A 21220-nucleotide genomic window follows, 5' to 3' on the forward strand; every position below is an offset into this window, starting at 1 on the left:
GCTAAACCATCTGTTCTCTACAAAAGTTTTAAAATTAGAAAGAGAATTCAATTAAACAACTGAGTCAAAATATTAGGCTTCTTATTTATTGAGCAAAATGATCCAAAGCTGCAAATTTGTGTGTGGCAAAAATGTGAATTTTTATTTCAATAACTGGTGTGACTTCCGCATGCAGCAGCGACTGCAACTAAATGTTTCTGATAACTGTTGTCTGTCCTGCACATTGGCTTTGAGGAACTTTTAGCTAATTCCTTTTTGCAGAAAAATGTAAACTTGGGGATGCTAGTGGACTTCCTAAAATAAACTGCCTGCTTCAAGTCCTTCCACATTTTTCAAGGATTAAGATTAAGACTTTGACTTGGCTAGTCCATATGTTCATTTTCTTGTGTTTTAATCATTCTTTGGTTGTTTAACTTGTGGTTTCGGTTGTTGTTTTGCTACATGGCCCACTTTCTTTGGAGCTTCAGTTTATAAACATATATTCTGTTTTTTTCCCTATAGAATTAGCTGAGAATTCATAGTTCTATCAATTATGGCAAGCCATCCTGGTCCAGAGGCATTCATTCATTCATTCATTCATTCATTCATTCATTCATTCATTTGATTTTTATGCCGCCCTTCTCCTTAGACTCAGGGCGGCTTACAACATGTTAGCAATAGAACTTTTTTTTTAACAGAGCTAGGCTATTGCCCCCACAATCTGGGTCCTCATTTTACCCACCTCGGAAGGATGGAAAGCTGAGTCAACCTGGCTCAGTGATGAGATTTGAACCGCTGACCTTCAGATCTACAAGTCAGCTTCAGTGGCCTGCAGTACAGCACTCTACCTGCTGCGCCACCCCGGCATGCCATCATCATGTTTCACAGATGGGATAAGGTTGTTATATTGGAATATAGCTTTTCCTTTTGCCAAACATAAAGTTTTCATTCAAACCAAAAAGTTATTTTTGGTCAGGACATTCTTCAATAGACTTCTAGCTTATCCATGTAGTGCTTTGCAAACTAAATGACTATCAATATTATTTTTGGAGAGCATGGCTTTCTCCTTTTAACCCTGCTGTGCAAACCATTGTTGCCAAGTATTCTTCTGAGTGTGGTCCCATTGATCACCCCATTGACTGAAGAATGTGACACTAACTTCTCCTTCAACTGAGCTGATAATCCTAGAAGTTCACATATTTTGCCCTACAGAGATATGTAGTTTTGGATTATTTTCCTCAATAAATGAATGAACAGTCAGGGACAAGAAATCAGGAACCAGGATAGATAGAGTCCAAAAGTACTCCAAATTTATTTCATGCTACCTATTCACAAGAATCTGATTCACTAGCGGTCAAGGCCAAGTAAGAGTCAATGGACTCTTTTGAAAAGGGACTGGATGTAAGTTTCTTATAAGGCATAGAAATTCCAAACTGATGATTCATTTGACTCTGCCTCAGACTCAGCCTAATAATCTTCTATATGAATAAATCTAAAGTTTTTAACTCATTTGTTTAACTGAGTTCTCTTCTCTACTTTTAGAACTTATTTGGAAAACTGTCAAATTTTAGGTTATATTTATGTAAATATATATTGAGGGTTCACAAACTTATCAGCATTGCTGTATACGCAAAGGATTAAATGGAAGGAGAATAATTTTAACTTGAACTGATTTTAATGCAGCAGTTTCATAATTCAACATAAATGCTATAGTTTGAATGTGATTGTATTTCCTAGCTGGTATGATACAGAAACAGCATACTGGTTTGCAAGTCAGAGATCCTCTAGTTCTGCAGAATAGTGTGAAAATATTTGTAATAAAAAGGTGTTTTTGAAGGCTGCCTAGAAGCTGCAATTAGTGTAAAATATAGCAGCCAACTTGTTAGATTGTTGGAAACAGGAATTGCTATTTAGGGACATTACGTTTGATAATACTGCTTTATACTGCTTTGGAAATAATCTACTTTGAAAACTGCATCAGTTTTGTTCACCATGATACAAAAAAGATGTTGAACATGCAGGAAAGAGCAGCAATGATGATTATTAAAAGAAAACATATGATGCACTGTTGCAGGAACTGGATAATTTATTTATTTTTATTTTATTTATTAGATTTGTATGCCGCCCCTCTCCGGAGACTCGGAGCGGCTCACAACGACAAAACACAGTACAAATCTAATGATTAAAAACAGTTTAAAACCCTTATTATAAAAGCAGTCATACATCCCAAACAAACCATACATAAAATGGAACGGCCCGGGGGAATCAATTTCCCCATACCTGATGGCAGAGGTGGGTTTTTAGGAGTTTGCAAAAGGCAAGGAGGGTGGGGGCAGTCCTGATCTCTGGGGGGAGTTGATTCCAGAGGGTCGGGGCCGCCACAGAGAAGGCTCTTCCCCTGGGTCCCGCCAGACAACATTGTTTTGTCGACGGGACCCGGAGAAGGCCAACTCTGTGGGACGTAACTGGTCGCTGATATATCTACTCTAATAAAAGAAAGACTATGGATGACATGATAGCAGCCTTCCAAGATTTGAGGGGCTGTTACAGAGAAGAGGGAAGTTAACTTAAAGCACCTGAGAGTAGGACAATAAAATAACAGAAAATTAACAAGGAGCCATCCAACCTAGGATTAAGGAAAAAATGTTTTGACAATGAGAACAATTAATCAGTGGAACTGGTTGCCTCAAGAGGATAGCCATTTGTCTGGAATGCTATAGGGTCTCCTGCCTGAGCAGGGGATTGGATTAAAAGACCTCCAAAGTCTCTTCCAACTTCGTTATTCAAACTCTCATATGTTATCCATCTAAGTACAGTTCAAAGTGCTATTTTGCTTATTTCTTAAGTACCTTCCTGAATATGCTGAGAAAACAGCATAGGAGTTCTCATTACAGAGCAGTTAAATGGCAAAACATATAGATAATGCTTTTTCATTGTGGAACCTTTCCCACTTTTGGTCTGATGGCCTTCTAGAACCTAATTCAAACTTTTTAAAGAAAGTTTGGTGGGGGGCAGATTAATGTTTGTGTCATTGTAATGTACTGTATTGCTGCCCTAGTTTTAGTACTGTTTGTAAATTAACCATTCAAATTATAATAGTATATAATAACACCAAAAACAAAACAAAATAAAATAAATATAGAACACTATGACTTTGAATGTAAAAGTAAAGGATACCAAGGAATAAATTAACAAATGAGATGAAAGAAAGAAAAATTAACATGTTTTATGGCTATGCACTGAGGAGAAAGGTAATGGGTGTAGTGAATAGATTTGTAGCTGTATCTCACATTGCTGTAAATATGGTTTTGGTTAAGTAAGAAAAAAACCCAAACCCCAATCAATATTGAAGGCTTTAGATAGAATAAAAAAATATGATATTCACATTATCCTATCCCAAATGCTAATCAAGTCATGAGAAAACATGATGCTCCTTTTGCATATTTATCAGATTCTGCCTTTGTTGAGTCTTCAAGAAAAGGGATATTATTCATGGAGCATTCTTCTTTAACAGAATAGATTTCATTTTCCAATGTAGAGTTTGTGTGAGACATATACTGTCATACATTTGAAACAAAAACCAGAGTCAGTCATGGTGGGATAATAACAGAGATAAATTAGTAAAATTACACTTTCTCCTTAATTTTTGGACAGGTATTCAGCTATGATAAGCTGCAGGAAAAGAAAAATTGGATCACAGCACATTTGTTCTGTCAGGAATTAAAAGCACAGCTCTTGAGCTTGAGTGATTATGAGGAAGAACATTTTGTAGCCAATACTCTCAACAAGATTTTTGGGTGAGGAATAAATTAAGTACTTAAGTAATTTTGTGACTAATTAGAAAATGTATACTTTGGAGTTACAGGCTTATATACATTTGAGCATTTTTCTGTGCTCCTGAATATATACATGCATTGGCTGAACATACAGTAATTTTACCTAGAGTTTCTATATCTATTGTAAAAGCCCAAATGACCTCACTAAAAACATAACTTAAATCATGGCAATACTTTGATTTGGGGAAAGTAATTAGGGGAAAGGAAGAAGAAGAATTGTTCAATTTTCTTTCAGCATCAAAAGCAAAATCAGAGTATTTTTCTTAATTATGTCAAATGGGTTTTTTCGCCTACACAATCATCTGTTTCTGTCCCTCTTTGCTATGACTCAGGGAGTCGGAACCTGACATTCATGAGCAACATTGGTTCTGGATTGGCTTGAATCGCCGTAGCCCTAGAGCTGGGGGAAGTTGGAGCTGGAGCGATGGTGTTGGAGTGAGTAGTGGATTTTATATTTGGAATATACATGGAGAAGTGTAAATATTTAAACAGTATTAGTTTATTTATTGACTCAGCTTTTTACAAAGTATAAATTGAGCTACAGGTTGTTTAATATAGCATCGTTGACTGCTTAGACCAGTGATTCTCAATCTGGGGGTCGGGACCCCTTTGGGGGTCGAATAACCGTTTCACAGGGGTCACCTAAGACCATGGGAAAAGACAAATTTCCCATGGTGTTAGGAACTAAAGTTTCTATTCTGGTACCTTGGAACATATTTTTACAATCCGACCAATCAGGCATTTACAGTAGGGGTGTCCCTCTGACCTTCCTGCCAATCAGCTTAAAGCTCTGTTGGGAAAATTATCGCTTGATTTATGGTTGGGGGTCACCACAACATGAGGAATGGTATTAAGGGGTCACGGCATTTGAAAGGTTGAGGACCACTGTCAAATAATTTACACTGAAAACAAAAAAAACCCAACCTCTGAACTTTATAATTCGCCAAATAACATTCTTTTTATTCTGTATTTTGTACTTCAGTGCATCAAACAAATTAAATGACAATATTCATATGAAAAAAATCTGAAAAAGGTTTAGAAAAATAAGGGTTTTACAGCAAGAATATCAGTCTCTTTTTTCTGTGAAGAATTGCCCATCCTGAAGCAAACTCTGTTTTCATATCTACTGTATTTTTCAGAGTATAAAATGCAACTTTTCCCCCCAAAAGAGGGTTAAAATTTTGGTGTGCTTTATACATGGAATATAGGCATTTTTGGCATCTTGAAGCCAGTGGCCCATTTTTGCAAAAGAATTGGTGTTCAGAGGGCTTGGGAGGCCTGCTGAGTGCTCCTGGGGGGCTGGGTGTTGGAGGAAGGCAAAAATGCACCCATTCTTGCAAAAAAGAATGAAAAATGGCATTTTTACCTTCCCCCAGCTCCTAGGAATACCCTGCAGGCATCCCAAGCGCTTTGCATGTCCCATTTGAAAAACAGACCTATTTTTACAAAAAAATGGGTCACACAGAGGGTTTGGGGGGGCTTGCAGAGTGGGAACCAGGGTGGACAAAAAAAATGTTTTTTTTTTTGTTACTTACCTCTTCGAAAGGCTGGTGTGTTTTATACACAGGTACATCTTATAGTCCCCCCCCAAAATACAGTAGTTGTTTATTTTTGATTTGGTGAATACTTTCAAAACTAGACTAATTTAATAATTTAAAGCACAAACATTACAAAATATTTCATTTTTCTCACCCAAAATCCTCTAACCTTTGGAAAACAAAGCCTAACTCAGGAGACAAGGAATGAAGAGTGTGCTGGCAGAGGATCAAGAGCAGTCTATCTGAGTTTTTTTTTTTTTTGCATCTGCAGCCAAACATGATCTGAGAGTTTTTCTCCAAATTCTCTTTGGAACTAACTGCTTCCCATTTGATTTCGGCCTTTAGTTTTCTTATCACAACTTTGACCGCAGTAACCATGATAATGATGACATCCGTAATTGTGTGGCCCTGGACTTGGCATCCTTGCAGTGGGTGCCTCTGCAGTGTGAAATTAAACTGGACTGGATCTGCAAATTGCCCAAAGGTGACTGGGATTGTAATGAGGAGACAGGGAGGGAGCAGAATAAAAGAAGTGATGGGATTGTACAGAGGACAAGGTATTTCAGCTAACCATGTTTGGACATGGTTTGTATTCTTAATTCTCTGTTTGGGGAATTGAATGCTTATGTACTTATGAATACTATTATATATTTATTATTTATTTATTTATTGGATTTGAATGCCGCCCCTCGATGCAGCTCATAGCATGTCAAAAACAATACACCATATACATATCTAAAAATCCAATTAATATACTAAAAAACTTTTAAAAACTTTAATAAGATTTACAATCATTCATTACCATTCACTCAGCAAACATACTACACTCGTCGGCCAGGGGGCTAGGGTTTAATGGCCCCAAGCCTGTTTGAATATATAGGTCTTTACGGAAGGTGGAGGGTGGGGGCAGTGCGAATCTCCGGGAGGAGCTGATTCCAGAAGGCCGGGCCCCCCATAGAGAAGGCTCTTCCCCTAGGTCCCACCAGATGATATTGTCTAGTTGACCGGAGCTGGAGAAGGCTGACTCTGGTGGACCTAACTGGCCGCTGGGATTCATGCAGCAAAAGATTAGATTAGATTAGATTTATTGGATTTATATGCCGCCCCTCTCCGCAGACTCGGGGCGGCTCACAACAATGGCATAGTACATAGTACAACAGTACATAGTGACAAATCCAATACCCACCAATCCAATTACAATTTTAAGCTAAAAATTCATAAAAACAACCTCAGAATATATAAAAAACAAGCACACAATCAATCAAACACCAAAACAACATGGGCAAGGGGGAGATGTTTCAGTTCCATGCCTGATGGCAGAGGTGGGTTTTAAGGAGTTTGCGAAAGGCAAGGAGGGTGGGGGGCAATCCTTATCTCAGGCGGTTATTAAGTACCTCTATCACAATTTTTGCTATTTCTTCATTCTCTTTGTCTTTAAATATGAGATTTTAAAGAGGATTTATTAACTAATTTTAGTGCCTAAGTAGACCATATGAATAATATAGTTACAACTGTGTACTTTAGACTGAGAGCTTTGCCTCATTTGATTTACAAGGTTAACTTATTTTTGAATGTTTTTTACAAAATAGCTTTATCCACTACACTTGCTTTTTTTTCTATTGCTACATTATTATGGCAGTTATTATCTAACTCACAAATCTTTTATTATTATTATTATTATTATTATTATTATTATTATTATTATATAATGATGATGATGATGATGATGATGATGATAATAATAATAATAATAATAATACAATTTATATGCCACCCCTCTCCAAAGTCTTGGGGTGGTTTACAACATATAAAAGCAGCATACATCGAGATATTATGAGGAAAGCTCCTTACGAATTGCTTTGTGTTTTGCCAGTGAAGGAAATAGACAAATAAAACAAGAAAATAAATTCACCTGCTTTGTGGGGGTTTCAAATAAGGACAATTCATTTTATTGCTTTCTTGAAAACAATGTGATATGTTTGATGGGGATATGATCTGTCATTCATTCATTCATTAGGGACTGAAGTGAAAGAACCAGAAACAACCATCCAAGGTGAGTATATCTAGTCCTATGTCTATATATATATGTCTATATTTATTTGTTTGTTTGTTTGTTTATTTATTTATTTATTTATTTATTTATTTATTAGATTTGTTTGCCACAATGGATGTCAAGACTTACATATATAGATGTGGTAGTATCCCACATTATCAGTAGAGTATTATAGTTGGCAGTGATGGATTATGTTACTTCAAACTAACTTGTTTTTTTCAGCAGGTGGTTGGTAAGGGTTTTTATGAATCAACTAAAACTAGAAAGCATTTGATACTTAGAAGTTGGGTGGACTTGCAGAGGCCTAATATGTATGAAGCAGTTTTAAGAGATGTGTTATGTGAATTAAGTGCTGTGAGAAAGTGCAGGCCCTAACTAAGTGCCAAGGGAGGAAGGCAATAATCAGGGTCAACAAGGCCCTTCATCAAAAAGACAGATCAGTGCTTGAGGCAGCAGAAGGAAAAGTTGATTAAAATGAAAGGGGGTGGCTTTTTTGAGTATACTGTGTATATTGTGAGCATATTTTGTGAGTATATATAATATGCCTGAGCACATTATGATTATAATGTTTCTAGAATCATATGTGATCTGGAAGAAACTAAACTACAAAAATAATTGACTGAAACTGAACACAGTAATTATGTTTACTGTACAATAGTAATCTAATCCTCTGGCTCCAATATATTATATACTTATTGTGTTGTAGATTGACCCAGCATTGTGTTGTAGATTGACCTAGCATTGACCTCCAGATTGACATTTATTTTACTCTGTATGTTCACTCCTGTAGCTCTACTACGCAGGTTATATTTAATAAGTTTTATGGCATGTGGATTACTGACCAGATTCAAAGAATTTGATTTGACATTTATTTTCTCACAGGTGAGAAACATATTGCAATTGAAATCAAATTCTAGTCAATCCCATTCATTGTGTGCAATTGTGATGGATGAAGATGGTTGTACTCTTAACAATAGCTGGATGGCAAGGAATTTATGGTCAAGATATTGCGTTCATAAATATTTTATGCTCATAAGGATAATGTTCACCTACATTAGTTTATGAGCAGAAATTTGATATGATTTAAGTAAAACCTGTTCATTCACCAATACTTCAGGATTTATAACTCTTTTCTTATGAGAACAAAAAACAAAAACAATGAAAGAGTAACTAGCCAAAGAAATGATTCCTTTGATGATTATGATATTTATTTAGTTAATTAGATTTTTATGCCGCCCTTCTCAACCGACTCAGGGTAGATTTACTGTATCGTTGATTTTTCTGCAGCTAAAAAGCACTAAGACAGACCAATTATTTTCTCACTTTCTCTGCAGGGAGTAATGAGTGGTTAAAGTTTCAGGATGCTGAATACAAGTTCTTTGATCACCACTCAACTTGGGTGCAGGCTCAACGGATTTGCACATGGTTTCAAGCTGAGTTGGTGTCAATTCATAGCCAAACTGAATTGGATTTTCTGGGCCAAAACTTGAAGAAGGTAGGACACTATCTAAAAATATGATGATGTGATAAATTAATAAAATAAAACTAGTCATATTGTGTTGCCTTAGGGATTGTAGGGATTTCAAGATTAGTCAAAAGACATTTCCATATTTCATCCATCCAAAACAATTATTTTATAGAAAAAACAAAAATGGAAGAAGTTGTAAGAAACACAAAAATTTATAAAAGTAGTTTTGATTTCCTTTAAAAAACAAAATCTGTGGAGGATGGACTACCTCTCTGATAATAAATCCATTTGCAAAGCAGCCTATTACAAGGAGAAAGAATTGATGATTGGGAGAGTGGTCTGGAAGAAGACATAAAAAATGATTGTATTTATATCATAACTTAATTTTGCAAATTTGTATAGGATATTATATAATTTATTTTATTGCTTTTTAATAATTAACGAAAAAGAAAAGAAAAACATGAAGATAATAATTTGGAAATACTTATATAGTGAAAGAGAAGAGAAAAAAAATACCATATAAAAATGCTTTAACAAAATAATAATGAAAAAATAGGACAAGGAAACAAATAGTATGTCATTGTAATAGTAAATAATTGCAACTTCATATCTGCTAAACTAAAGAAAATATTATTCAATGTACTTCTAATATATTTATGTAAACACAATTTTAAAGTTATCATATAAATGTATTTTATATAAATGAATCCTATATTTTATTATAGTTGTCTATACAAATCTACAGCAATTTGCTTGTAAGTGTAATCAAGCCTTCAATCCATTAACTAAAAGAGGTCATCCCTTTATCTTTCTAATGATGCAGTATCAGTCTTAGCCATAGCAAGAGCATGGAAAATCCATTTACGTTGCCCAAATTCCATGTATTCGAGTTCAAAAAACCCCACTATCCTCCAAAAAATTTAGCTTTGTTGCCCATATTGATACAATCACCTACTTTCTTGCCAAACTTGTAAGTAGAGAATATTATGGAAACATATGTTTTAAAGAAGCTTTATCCTTACTACATCTTCAACAAAATGCTGTTTTTAACAGTCCTTTTCTATATAAATGCAATGAGAGTCCAACAGGCTTAAATGTTCAGAATGTAATGGATGCATCTTTTAATTCAAACATGGCCAATTGTGATTTTGACTTCTTATTTTAAGTTAAAAAGGAAAGCTGTTTTTCTATCGATGTGTTCTAATTCCAATGAAGTTGGTAAATGAGCATATGTTTAGAATATACATATTCTCAGATTCAGTTTCTGGCATTTTCAGGTGAAGGATTTAGGATTAATGTACATAATTATTTTTATTCTATGTTTAAATGTATCTACAAAGAGCATAGTACTAATGAGACCATGATGTTGGAATGATCCTAATACTAATATCATTTTCCTAATGGAGGGCCAGGTAACCTTTATCCATAAAGTGGATCCTATTACACTGTACAATTTAGCTTTCTACATTAGGTGCATATTAGATGGCTTCAATGAGAATCTTAGCCAGATCAGTGGCAAGCTAGTTGAACTGAGTGGAAGTTTTAATTTAAAACATCTGAAGAATGCCAAATCTAAGGTTTAGGTGATGGTAAAGTTTAAAAAAATAAATACTGGGCTAGAAAAAACAACATGATTTGGTATGAGAGACCATGCTGTGTGCAGTTGTGGTTTCATGTATAGGTAAGCTATGTGGGGATTGAAACTTTACTAAGGATGAATCTAGGTAGATTTGTGTGAATTTGCAGGCTGACATACATTGATATTTTACTCTGCCTTTCTTCAAAAGCATACAAGGTGGTGTATGTAAAGTTATATAAAAGCATGTTGTTTGATCCTTGAAAATATAATAGAGAATTAATAACCTTAAAGAGAGATTGGTGACTTGTGATTGAAGGCTGCAGTGTCAACAATTATTTAGTAGTACTTGAGGCATGTTTCATCAAAAGCTAGAATAATGAAAGAAGGAGGCCCAGGATGGCATTTTTTTAGACACAACAGGTAGTTTGACATTGGAGAGAAATGATTAGTTCTCTTATTCTCATTCTCCCTCTTATTCACGATGATATTTCTAATGCCAATATATACAATCCTTGACCAGTTTTCAAGAGGTCAGGAGGAACATTGGTGGATTGGATTAAACACCTTTGAGAACGATGGACGGTTTCGGTGAGTTTTCTGTGTTCTTCATTAACACCTGTCACTGCTCTAGAAATGTTTTTAGTTCATGGCTTCACCTTTGCCTAAAATATGAAGTTTCCCTCTGTGCCATTTACTTCCTTCAGGTGGTCTGATAGTTCTCTATTGAATTTCATCTCATGGGCACCTGATCAACCACGGCTTATCAACAAAGAAAAGAAGTGTGTGTACATGACAGCTAGCCGAGGTTAGTAGTAGATATTCATGGAATGCTTGACATTCCCAAATGATAATTGATTTCTTTCTTGAGTGCCTTTACTGTGTGTTTGGCCAGTTGGCACAAGGGATAACACAGGTGTCCCCAACTCCCAGTTCATAGCACACTACTGGACCTTGAGATGTTCAGAATTGGGCCATGGAAGCTGTAGGTGAGCATCCCCACTTGCACAAGCAGCAGGCAAGTGTGTGCTCTATTTGCATGAGCGGTGTGTGTGTGTGCCCACTGCTCACGCAAATAGTTGCCCACTGTTTGCATGGAACCATATCCTCTCTCCTCCCATGCCCCAACCTGGCTGGTCTGCAAAGCTGGAAAGGTTGGGAACTCTGGCATAACATTTCTTTGCTTTCTTTGTTTCTTCTCCTGAAGCTGTTGCTTGGTGCATGACAAAAAATTATGTCAATAGTCCCAGGATGTTTGTGGAAGCCAAGTTGTGACTATGGCTCCAGATGGGGTAACCAGACAATTTAGCAGAATTTTTGCAAGGTTTTTTTTCTGCAATGAAGAGTGGCAAGATTCCTTAGTAATTGTCAAATACCTATTGTATAGTGTAATAAACAAACATGAACATAAAGCAATACAAGATTACATACTAAAGGTTACTGATTTAATTTGCATCATTATTTGTTTCTGCACTCTATATACATCTGTGAAAATTGTGTTACTTTATAGGCAACACAAAGAAATTCATCTGAATGCTATGGAAGGCTTGTTTAAAGAAATCACAATTTACGCTATAGATTCTTGTAACATTTGTAATAGAGTAGAACATGGCTTAACTATTTCAGTCAATTCTAAGCATGGAAACCTGCTGTATGGCAAAATAGATGGAAGGATAATAAATGGATCTTGCAAGAAATGTTCTCTAATGTTTAGGAGAGTCCAAGGTGGTGAAATATTTATTTGACTGCAGATTAAATATGAGCCTTTAGAATCCATAGTTATTGGGAAATTAAGTTCACTTGCCAATCAGTATTCTGGACTTGTTTGTTTATCAATACAGAATTGTGCAAATGTTCTCAATTTTCTTCTGAGTCTGGTTATTGTTTGAATAAATAATAATATTAAATGCATATTGATAATACAGGTGTTCAACCAGGAGAGATTGGGAGCATACCTTGCAAGGAACTGATTTAGAAATTAAACACTAAAAAGCCAACAAGTCAATCATCCAAATGGTCCTTCTCTATCAGTTAATAGAACAGCTTCTTACCAGTTTTCCCAGGGGATATATTTGGAGACTGAGAAATTTTCTTAAGAACCTGGGAGATAAATTGGATTCAGAAAGCAAAACAAAGCAGCTGCTGAGGTTTCTGTAATTTATTACTATTTCTTAGAACATACCTTATTAAAGGAACTTTGGAAGGATCTTATTCTTACCCTTAGTAAGAATATACTTACTCTAATATTCTTAGCTGATAAGACCAAATCATTTTCATTTGTAACCTCTATGTGGCAGAATGAAGTAACCGTCCAGCCAATGTTAAGGATCTAAATAAGAACTCCTTGTGAAATACTTTTTTCTCTTTTAATCTTGCAGTTCTTTTCATGTTTCCTTTACTTTTTCATCCTGTCTTCCTTGGCCAGGCCATGACCTCAGAAAGTCTATGGATACTTTGAGAGAACATTTGAATAGTCAGGGTAGCCATTCTCAGAGCTTGACCCTTCAAGCAGCAGCCTAACCAGATTATAGTATCTCCTGCCCTCAGCCCAGATTCTTCCCATTTGCCTAAGGGAGATATGGTGACATGGAAAGCAGCACTGATTTCTACTATCGTACTACTTTCTCAGATAATGGGGATAATCTTGAAACTGTTTCAGGAGCTGAGAAAATCAAGGGGAAAGTATAATGGAGGATTTCCACAGGGACCACCCACTGTGTGGACAGGAGTCCTCCAAATATTTCTGTTTGACGCAATCTTCCCTTAGTTCCTCAGTTCCTTATTTTTCACTTCCAAGAAATTGGCTGCATAGATGCTCAGGAAAATTAAACACTGTCTTATCCAAACCTCTTATAAATATACCAGTTGTCTATCTGATTTATGATGGAGGAGGAGGGTGAGGATCAAGAACTTTCTAATCTAACAAATTCATCTGTAGATATCCCCTTCCCAGATGTAATGAATATCAGTCATCAAAGCAAAGGATTTATACCTTTGTGCAGAGAAAGGTTCTTCTTCCATTGCAGTTAGTTAATACTAGCCTACAAACTATCTCTAAGACTTTAAAAGTTCTACCATTACATTTTAGTGACTGTTCAAAGTTACAATGGCACATTTTTCACACTTATGACCATTGTCTAAGTGTTCCAGGGTTACATGATCAAAATTCAGATAGCTGACAAGTGGTTCATATTTATAAAAGTTGCAGTGTCCTGGAGTCATGTGATCAGCTTTTGCAACTTGCTGACAAAAAAAAGTCAGTGGGGAATCTGCTATAACTTACTAACCATGTCATTAACTTAACCAATGCAGTAATTCATTTAAACAACTGTTGCAAGAAAAGTTGTAAAATGGGACAAGCTCACTTAACAAATGTTTCAGCACAAACCTTTGGCTTAATTATGGTTATAACTCAATTACCTGTACTTGCCCAATTAATCTCCTTGATTTTATGGACTGATGAGTTCAATGAATTGGGAAAAAACATCCCCATGATAGATATAGTGAGAGTTGGAGCACTGACTCACCCCAACGTTATAGATATTGTTGAATTATTTATATAAAACTTCAACATGGGTGACCCCTTTTGTTATGAACATTTCTGAGATTTTTATAGAACTGCAGTTATCATTACATTCTTTCTAGATAGGAGGTTTTTTTTATTTTAAAAAACAGCAATTTCAACAAATGTAAAGAAAAACAATGTTTTTGTTTTTTGTTTTTTAAAAACCATGATAGAAAGCTTGAAATGTTTCTTTTTTCTTGCTTTTTTTTCCAGTTAGCCAAATTGGTATCCTTATCCACCCTTGAAGAAACTTTGTGCAATGCATCAAGCTTATAGAAATGTTTGTACTGGTAGACTTCTTTCCTGTCTTTGTTTTTATTTCCTTGCTATTAAAGCACTATAGTTTCTTCTCTCCCTACTTTCCATTCTCTTTTTAATAACTGGAATGCAATTAACCATTAATATGGAAATGTGTATAAAGTTCCTCTCATTTATATTTTATTTTAGTGGTGTGGGTCTAGATGGCTTTTCAGACACAGCAGGTAAGAGAGAAAACATCCCAAGTTTCGTATTTGGGTTTTTCTCTGTCAGAATTTTAATATCAAATCTTGGTATCATTTATAAGGTAGTTTCTTTAAGCAAGAACTTTCTTTAAGAGGTTGCTTTAAGAGGGCCACTGTGTTCTGGCATGCTTTGAATGAAACTCATCATCATTTTCCCACCCTCTGCAGAGGACTGGGGTGACCAGAGATGCCTTACTGCTCTGCCTTATATTTGCAAGCGTACCAACATCACCACTGTGCAGCCTTCCTTGCCATCGCTACTTGTGCCAACTCCTGGCGGTTGTGCCCAAGGGTGGCATGCCTTCATTAATAAGGTACCCAGATCACTTTATTGTAAATCATTAAGGGGGACAATTTGAAGCAATATCTATTTGTGCGTCCTCTTTGAGCTGAATATGTGAGAAGAAAAAGTAAGGTTTGTGGAAAATACTGAAACCGTTTCTTCAAAATTATTCCTATTCCTGGCATCAGGGCCTTTTTCCTTTCCCTACTTAATGTTTTACATATAAGAATAAATGAGTTTAGAAACCAGTGCAGTAAAATGGTAAACTATGGTCGATGAGACTTTCGACTGAAATCCTAGAATGCTTCACCCAATGTCAGTCATTAAAAATAAGTTAAAAGTATAAAATATTTTGTTAAAATGTTTAAATGTAAAATAGAGTTAAAAATAAATTAAAAGAATAAATATAAACGAGCTAAAAAAAAAGCCTATTTACTTTTGGAGGAGCTCTTTAGAGCCAGTGCTGCCTGTCCTCCATCTTGGCTCCTCCCCAATTCTTGGGCCAAAGATCAGCGAGTGCCATTCTCAATTTTTTCCGCACAAAGGGAGGTTATTATGTTCCTGCTGCTATCAAGCTTTTTAAGGCCAAGTCACCAGCTCAGCTGCTTTACGGGTCCTTGCTTGGACCGCTAGCTTCAGCTTTACACTTTACACCACTAGAATTAGTTCAATCCAAATTTATTAGAGCAATTCTCCAGATGCCACGTTGCGTCTCAAATGCACTTTTGCGCCTGGAGACTGGACTGATAAAGGTCGAAGCAAGAATCTGTATAGCATCCCTAAATATGTGGTTAAAGCTTAATTTTTTTCCACAAAGTCTTGCTCCGTTAATCCTTCACGATGAATTTTCCTCCTCATGGATTAAGGCCATCGAGTTCAATATTCACAAATTAGGCTTCTCCCCAGATTTAATACTTGAGATGAACTATGATCTAGCAGGACAGACCTTGCGACAAAGGGTGGAGGACATCGAGAGGCAGGAAGATTTGGGTAGAGCTGTTTCTGGCCCCAAATGCCACTAGATATGTTGTGGCTCCTGCAAGATACCTGGGACAGCTAGAATCGCAAGCCATCGAAAGGCATTTGCTCTTGTACGGTGCCATGCGCTTCCATCCGCTGTTTTGTACGACAAGTACAAGGGAACTCCAGCCACTGAAAGATTTTGCCCTTGTGGCTCAGGAGAGACTGAGGGACACATGCTCCTGAGATGCTCCTTTTACACTGACATTAGGAGAAAGCATATTGTACCACTTATTGAGGGATATCCTGGCCGCTCGGATGTTGCCTATCTCCGGTGGTTGCTTGGGGATGAGCAGGCCAGGATTATGGCACAGGTGGCCAGATTCTGCGCAGCAGCAGCGGGGATTCGTCGCAAATGTGTGCCTTCATAGCGAGATATGTACATCTCTTGTATAGTTACAATGGGTCAATCTTGGTTGCTCAGCCAAAAGTCCTGTTTCCTGTTCTTTTTCCTTTTAATTATTATTAATATTATATTGATGGTCTTTGACCGTAAATAAAATTTTATTATTATTATTATTAATAATTAATTAATTAATTATTAATTAATTAATTAATTAATTAATTAATAAAGATGCAGGCAGCACATAAAACTATGCCCCCTCCAAACTGTGGAAAAACCTCTATCCATGGAACCAGTCCCTGATGTCCCAAAGGGTGTAGAACAATGTTCTACACTACCTCACTAGGCTGTTTCAGGAAGAAAAAGGATTTTTAGGGAGAGGAATAAAAAGAGGAGTAAATAGTAAATTACTGTAAATAAATCTGCATCAAAAAGATTCCTCTACTTCCTGATTTTAATTTTTTTTCTCTGCTGTTAAATCCATTTACAGTGCTTTAGGATCTATAATGAAGAAAAAGTGACATGGCTGGAGGCAAAGCAGAAATGTGAAATTCAGGGAGGTATATTGGCTACTATCTCCAACCTCCTTGAGCAAGGTAGGTTTTATCCAAGGGTATTTGGGTAAATGTACACAGAGAGATACATGTTCTGTCTCTGAAAAGTGGACAGATTTTGATCCCAGAATAGATAAAAGAGTACTTCAAGAGAAAAAAAATATGATAAGGGAGAATGGTATTTTTCTTGGGAAAATTCATCTAATGAAGTATCTGTGTGGAGGAAGGGAGGTAGATAGTATGATAATTGTGTGGATCTCACAATGCAAGCTCTTTTTGTAGATGTGTTGAGAAGTTCATTTCTTCTAAAGAAATAATATCACGATTGGCTATGTGTTTCAATAATAACTGAAACAAAAGTGCAAACTTTTCTTGTTGGTAACAGCTATCTCTCTGAAAATGGTTTCCGTATCAATTTGGAATTTTTAGAACACTAAGATAAATAATTTTCCAGTTCACAGGAAGGAAAAAATGGGTTTTTTTTAATGAATGTGTGATAGCCAGAGATTCATCTGTTTCTTTCTTTGCCTTTTAGTATCATAGTTAGTAGTCTTTGGTAGGGATATCAGTTTTATTCCCAAACTGTTTTGAATTCTACTTAGAGCAAATGTATTCTCTTATGGAGCATACACAGAATTTATTTTGTAGCATTCATTCCAGGAATATCTGAAGTAGTAATAAAGAATAGATGGCCCTGAAAATATAAATACTGCATTTATTTTAGCTGTTGAATAAATTAAACTAACAGATTGTCTATGCTAAACAAGACAATTGTAGAATAATTGTAGCAGTCTCATTATTATCAAAACTGCTCAAGTCTATGCTAAAAAGTGACAGGATGAAGTACCATTTCAGTCCAGATCAAGCCTTTTTTATGCTATTCTGCAAGCATACATTCAGAGGAGTTCTGAGCTGATGTCTTTGTCAGTACCATGTTAAAATAGTATTCTGATGCCATCAAATGAAGCTCGTGATGTATAAAATCTGTTAGCCTTTAATTCTCTGTTATCTTGAATGTTATTCAAGGACTGCGGTGAAACAGAAGTAACAAAGCCAGGGAAGGGCAGTAAATTTTATATTATGGACAATGGGAAATACTAATAGAGGGAATAGTGAGGTTCAACTTTTGAGTTCCTAGCTCCATTTAGAAAAACAGCACTATATTCACTGCTTTTTCTCTAATCGTACGCCAAGCACTTTCCATTCCTTTGTTTCTTTCTTGCAGCTTTTATAACAACTCTTCTTCCAAATGTGACCTTTGATGTATGGATTGGCCTCCATGATTCCAAGAAGGAATTTATCTGGGTAGAATCTGAGACTGTTAAGTATGTGAACTGGGCCCCTGGAGAACCATCTGGACATGGAATATCCATTGCTAGTGATCAGCCGGTGAGCTAAACCTCTACTGCTAATAGCATAAATAAGGGTCTGGGTTAAGTAAGTAAATATTCAGACAAACAGAATTACAATTTCTGTTCAGGTTTCTCTGCCAAAAACTGAAGAAGAAAAGGCTATGTCTTATTTATCTCTAGAATACGGCTTTTGAATTCTGACTTCTGAATTTTTGAAGTTGGTCAATCATGAAAGTGGCCTTTTGTGTATTTTCATAAACAAATCATAATTTGTTTATTTCTCTTCAAGCATTTGGTATGATTTTCAGAGAACATTTTTTTCTTCCTGCTAAATGAATATATAATAAAAGTGGGGGGAGGGTTGATTATCTCTTTAAAATATTAAAACTTGCAATTAGTGTTAAAACTAGTACCTACAGTTTTACTCTACTAGTTTTACTCTACTTGATCTACTAGTATCTGTAGGGCAGCATTCTGTTACTTACAGATTAACCAGCCGCATGTTTTTTTCAAAGATGCACATTTTGTAACACAGGTGCACATTTTCAACCTACAATTGGCCATTTAATGACAGTTCAAAGTTATGAGAGACTCGTGAAAAAATTGCTTCACATCTGTACTGATCCCCCATTATCCTCAAGGTCATGTGATCACATTTTAGGCATTTGGCATCCTGTTTATACTTACGACTGGTTGTCAAGAGTCCTATAATTATATGATTGCTATTTGCAATCTTCTCTGCTCGTTTCACCAGAAATTCAGTGTGGAAACTGACAGAGAAAGCTGCTACTGTTTGTGAAAGTACTTCACTCTTTGTGGAGAGGGGGAGAGGGAAACTCCTGCAGGGAAGGATGAAGAAATAAAGATCTTTGAGGTGCAAACTTGTATCCAAGCCAGTGCCAGAGTTTCCTCCATACACCATGGAGAGGAGAACTTCGGCACTGGGCAGGAGAAAAGAAGCTCGCATTCAGAAGATCTGAGCTTCTTCCCAACTTTGTATCTGAGTGGTCAAACATCTGGCACCTACAAATCTCAACCAAAAAATGTTCTGTCTTACACATTGGCAAGAAGAATCAGAACACCAAATACAAAGCTGAATAAACAAGACCTTACAGACAACACTCACTCCAAAAAAGACCTTGGAATACTCATATCAAATGGCCTAAGTGCCAAAACAACATTGCCAAAAAGGCTCCAAGAGTTGTTAACCTAATTCTGCATAGCGTCTGCTCTGGTAATCTCACACTACTAACCAGAGGATACAAAACTTCCTCCAGACAAATCCTTGAATACAGCTCATCTGTCTGGAACCCACACAGCATTTTGGACATAAACACTTTTAGAAAATGTCCAGAGATACTTTACTAGAAGAGCCTCCACTCGAAACACAATACCCTGCTCAACTAGACTTTAGTTTAGAAAGCTTAGAACTACGTCGCCTTAAACACGACCTAAACATAGTCTATAAAATCACTTGCTATAATGTCCTTCCTGTCAACAATTACTTCAGCACAGATTATATAAACTATTTGCTGTATATTTCTGTGCATGTGTGCCTGGACCATAGCTATAGTAAATAATTGAAGAAATGTACGTTACGGCAGTATATTAATGCCAGAAAATTTTCCTAAATGTAGTCACACTAACTCCTTCCAATTATTTAAATAGATCTACTCCAAACATAACTAAGTCAAGGTTTAACTCAGCTGCCTTATCTTAATACTAAAACAGGATATTGCTACATTGTACAGATGCTGTTAAAATTGATATGGCTTTCTAGAAGTATACATTACTCTGCTATTTAAAACAAGATACAATAGCACTAGGCGTCTTCAGATCAAGAATTTAAAAAAACTTCATTTTGTTAAGCAGTCTTTAAAAAATAAGTCTAATAATAATTGACTTACCTCCTTGCATCCAATTTCAGTAGTCTGATTAGCATAAGAAAATAAAAATCTGCCTCCCGAACGCCGAACCCGGAAGTTCGGGTTTGGCGTTCGGGTTCAGGAGGACGCTGGGAAGCACCCCCAGCTGTTTCAAAAGGTGACAGTCGGGCGGCGGCGTTTTTTTGCGGGGGGTGGGGGTTCGTTACACGGATTAATGGATTTTACATTGTTTCCTATGGGAAACAATGTTTCGTCTTACGAACTTTTCGTCTTACGAACCTCCCCCTGGAACCAATTAGGTTCATAAGACGAGGTATTACTGTATATGATTTTGATTTTCCTGTTTCTATTTCTCACAGACCAACTGCGCTGTGATGTGGCATGGCCCCCCTTCCCTGTTTACAGGCCGTTGGGATGATAGGAACTGCCAAGAAGAGAAACATATTTTTATCTGCCAAAGAAGTAAAGGTAAGAGTTAGAAATAATGCATGGAATTAACATTGGCTTATGTTATGCTTAGCAGAGAGGGCTTGTGATAATTTTAATTCTTTGTGCTAAGGACATTGGCATTCATTTCTGTTATGCACAAGGGGGAAGAATTATATTAGGCTGTGGCAAGAACACAGATAAAAGAATCTGGTAGCATCTTCAAGCCTGGCCAACTTGAAGCATATTATTTCATGGGCAACAATTCTGTTCATCAATTGCGTGCATGTTCATAAAAACTTCTGCTTCTGATCGCAGAATTTACCCCAAAAAGATTAATCAGTCTTGAAAATGTTTCCAGACTCTTGATTTGTTTATTGTCAAAATCCATTAGTCTTGAAAATGTTGTTTTTGTGAGCACTTATTCAAGGTTTGGTTTCTCTCTGCAATATGTATCTAATGCGTGAGTTCTATCCATTTTTCCTTACTCCAGTTGATTAAGTACCAAATAAGATAGGGAGCAGATACATCCTTCCTCATTTTTTATTAACAATGAGAAAACAATATTTAACCATGGTCAGAAGTAGAATATAGACATTAACATTCTTCTCTCCTTATCCTGATCAAACTACATAGAGGAAAAGTGAGGTTTCCTAACTAAAGAATTAATGATAAATGTTTTAAATGAGATGGTATAGTAGTGTCTATAAATATATCTTGCTTCTCTCACCATCCTTACACAGTGACTCCCAGAAAGAACTAAAGTTCTATTTCACAGAAATGATAAGAAAGCAACACAAAAATAACCAGTTTTCAGTGAAATGGAATAAAACACTAA

The 21220-nt window shown here is 36.2% G+C and overlaps 1 protein-coding gene across 2 annotated transcripts in view; it reads left to right on the plus strand.

Moving 5' to 3' along the window:
- MRC2 (mannose receptor C-type 2) overlaps positions 1-21220 on the plus strand; it is a 108422-nt gene that overhangs the window by 66550 nt on the left and 20652 nt on the right. For both annotated transcript variants that reach the window (XM_070729256.1, XM_070729257.1), the window contains exons 13-23: positions 3634-3776; positions 4148-4250; positions 5699-5837; positions 7371-7406; positions 8741-8901; positions 10974-11041; positions 11158-11258; positions 14687-14832; positions 16655-16760; positions 17944-18107; positions 20316-20424. In XM_070729256.1, coding sequence (XP_070585357.1) covers positions 3634-3776; positions 4148-4250; positions 5699-5837; positions 7371-7406; positions 8741-8901; positions 10974-11041; positions 11158-11258; positions 14687-14832; positions 16655-16760; positions 17944-18107; positions 20316-20424 — 1276 coding nt within the window. The remainder of the gene's footprint in view (positions 1-3633; positions 3777-4147; positions 4251-5698; positions 5838-7370; positions 7407-8740; positions 8902-10973; positions 11042-11157; positions 11259-14686; positions 14833-16654; positions 16761-17943; positions 18108-20315; positions 20425-21220) is intronic.

Source organism: Erythrolamprus reginae, chromosome Z (assembly GCF_031021105.1).
Source record: "Erythrolamprus reginae isolate rEryReg1 chromosome Z, rEryReg1.hap1, whole genome shotgun sequence".
Taxonomy (NCBI): domain Eukaryota; kingdom Metazoa; phylum Chordata; class Lepidosauria; order Squamata; family Dipsadidae; genus Erythrolamprus; species Erythrolamprus reginae.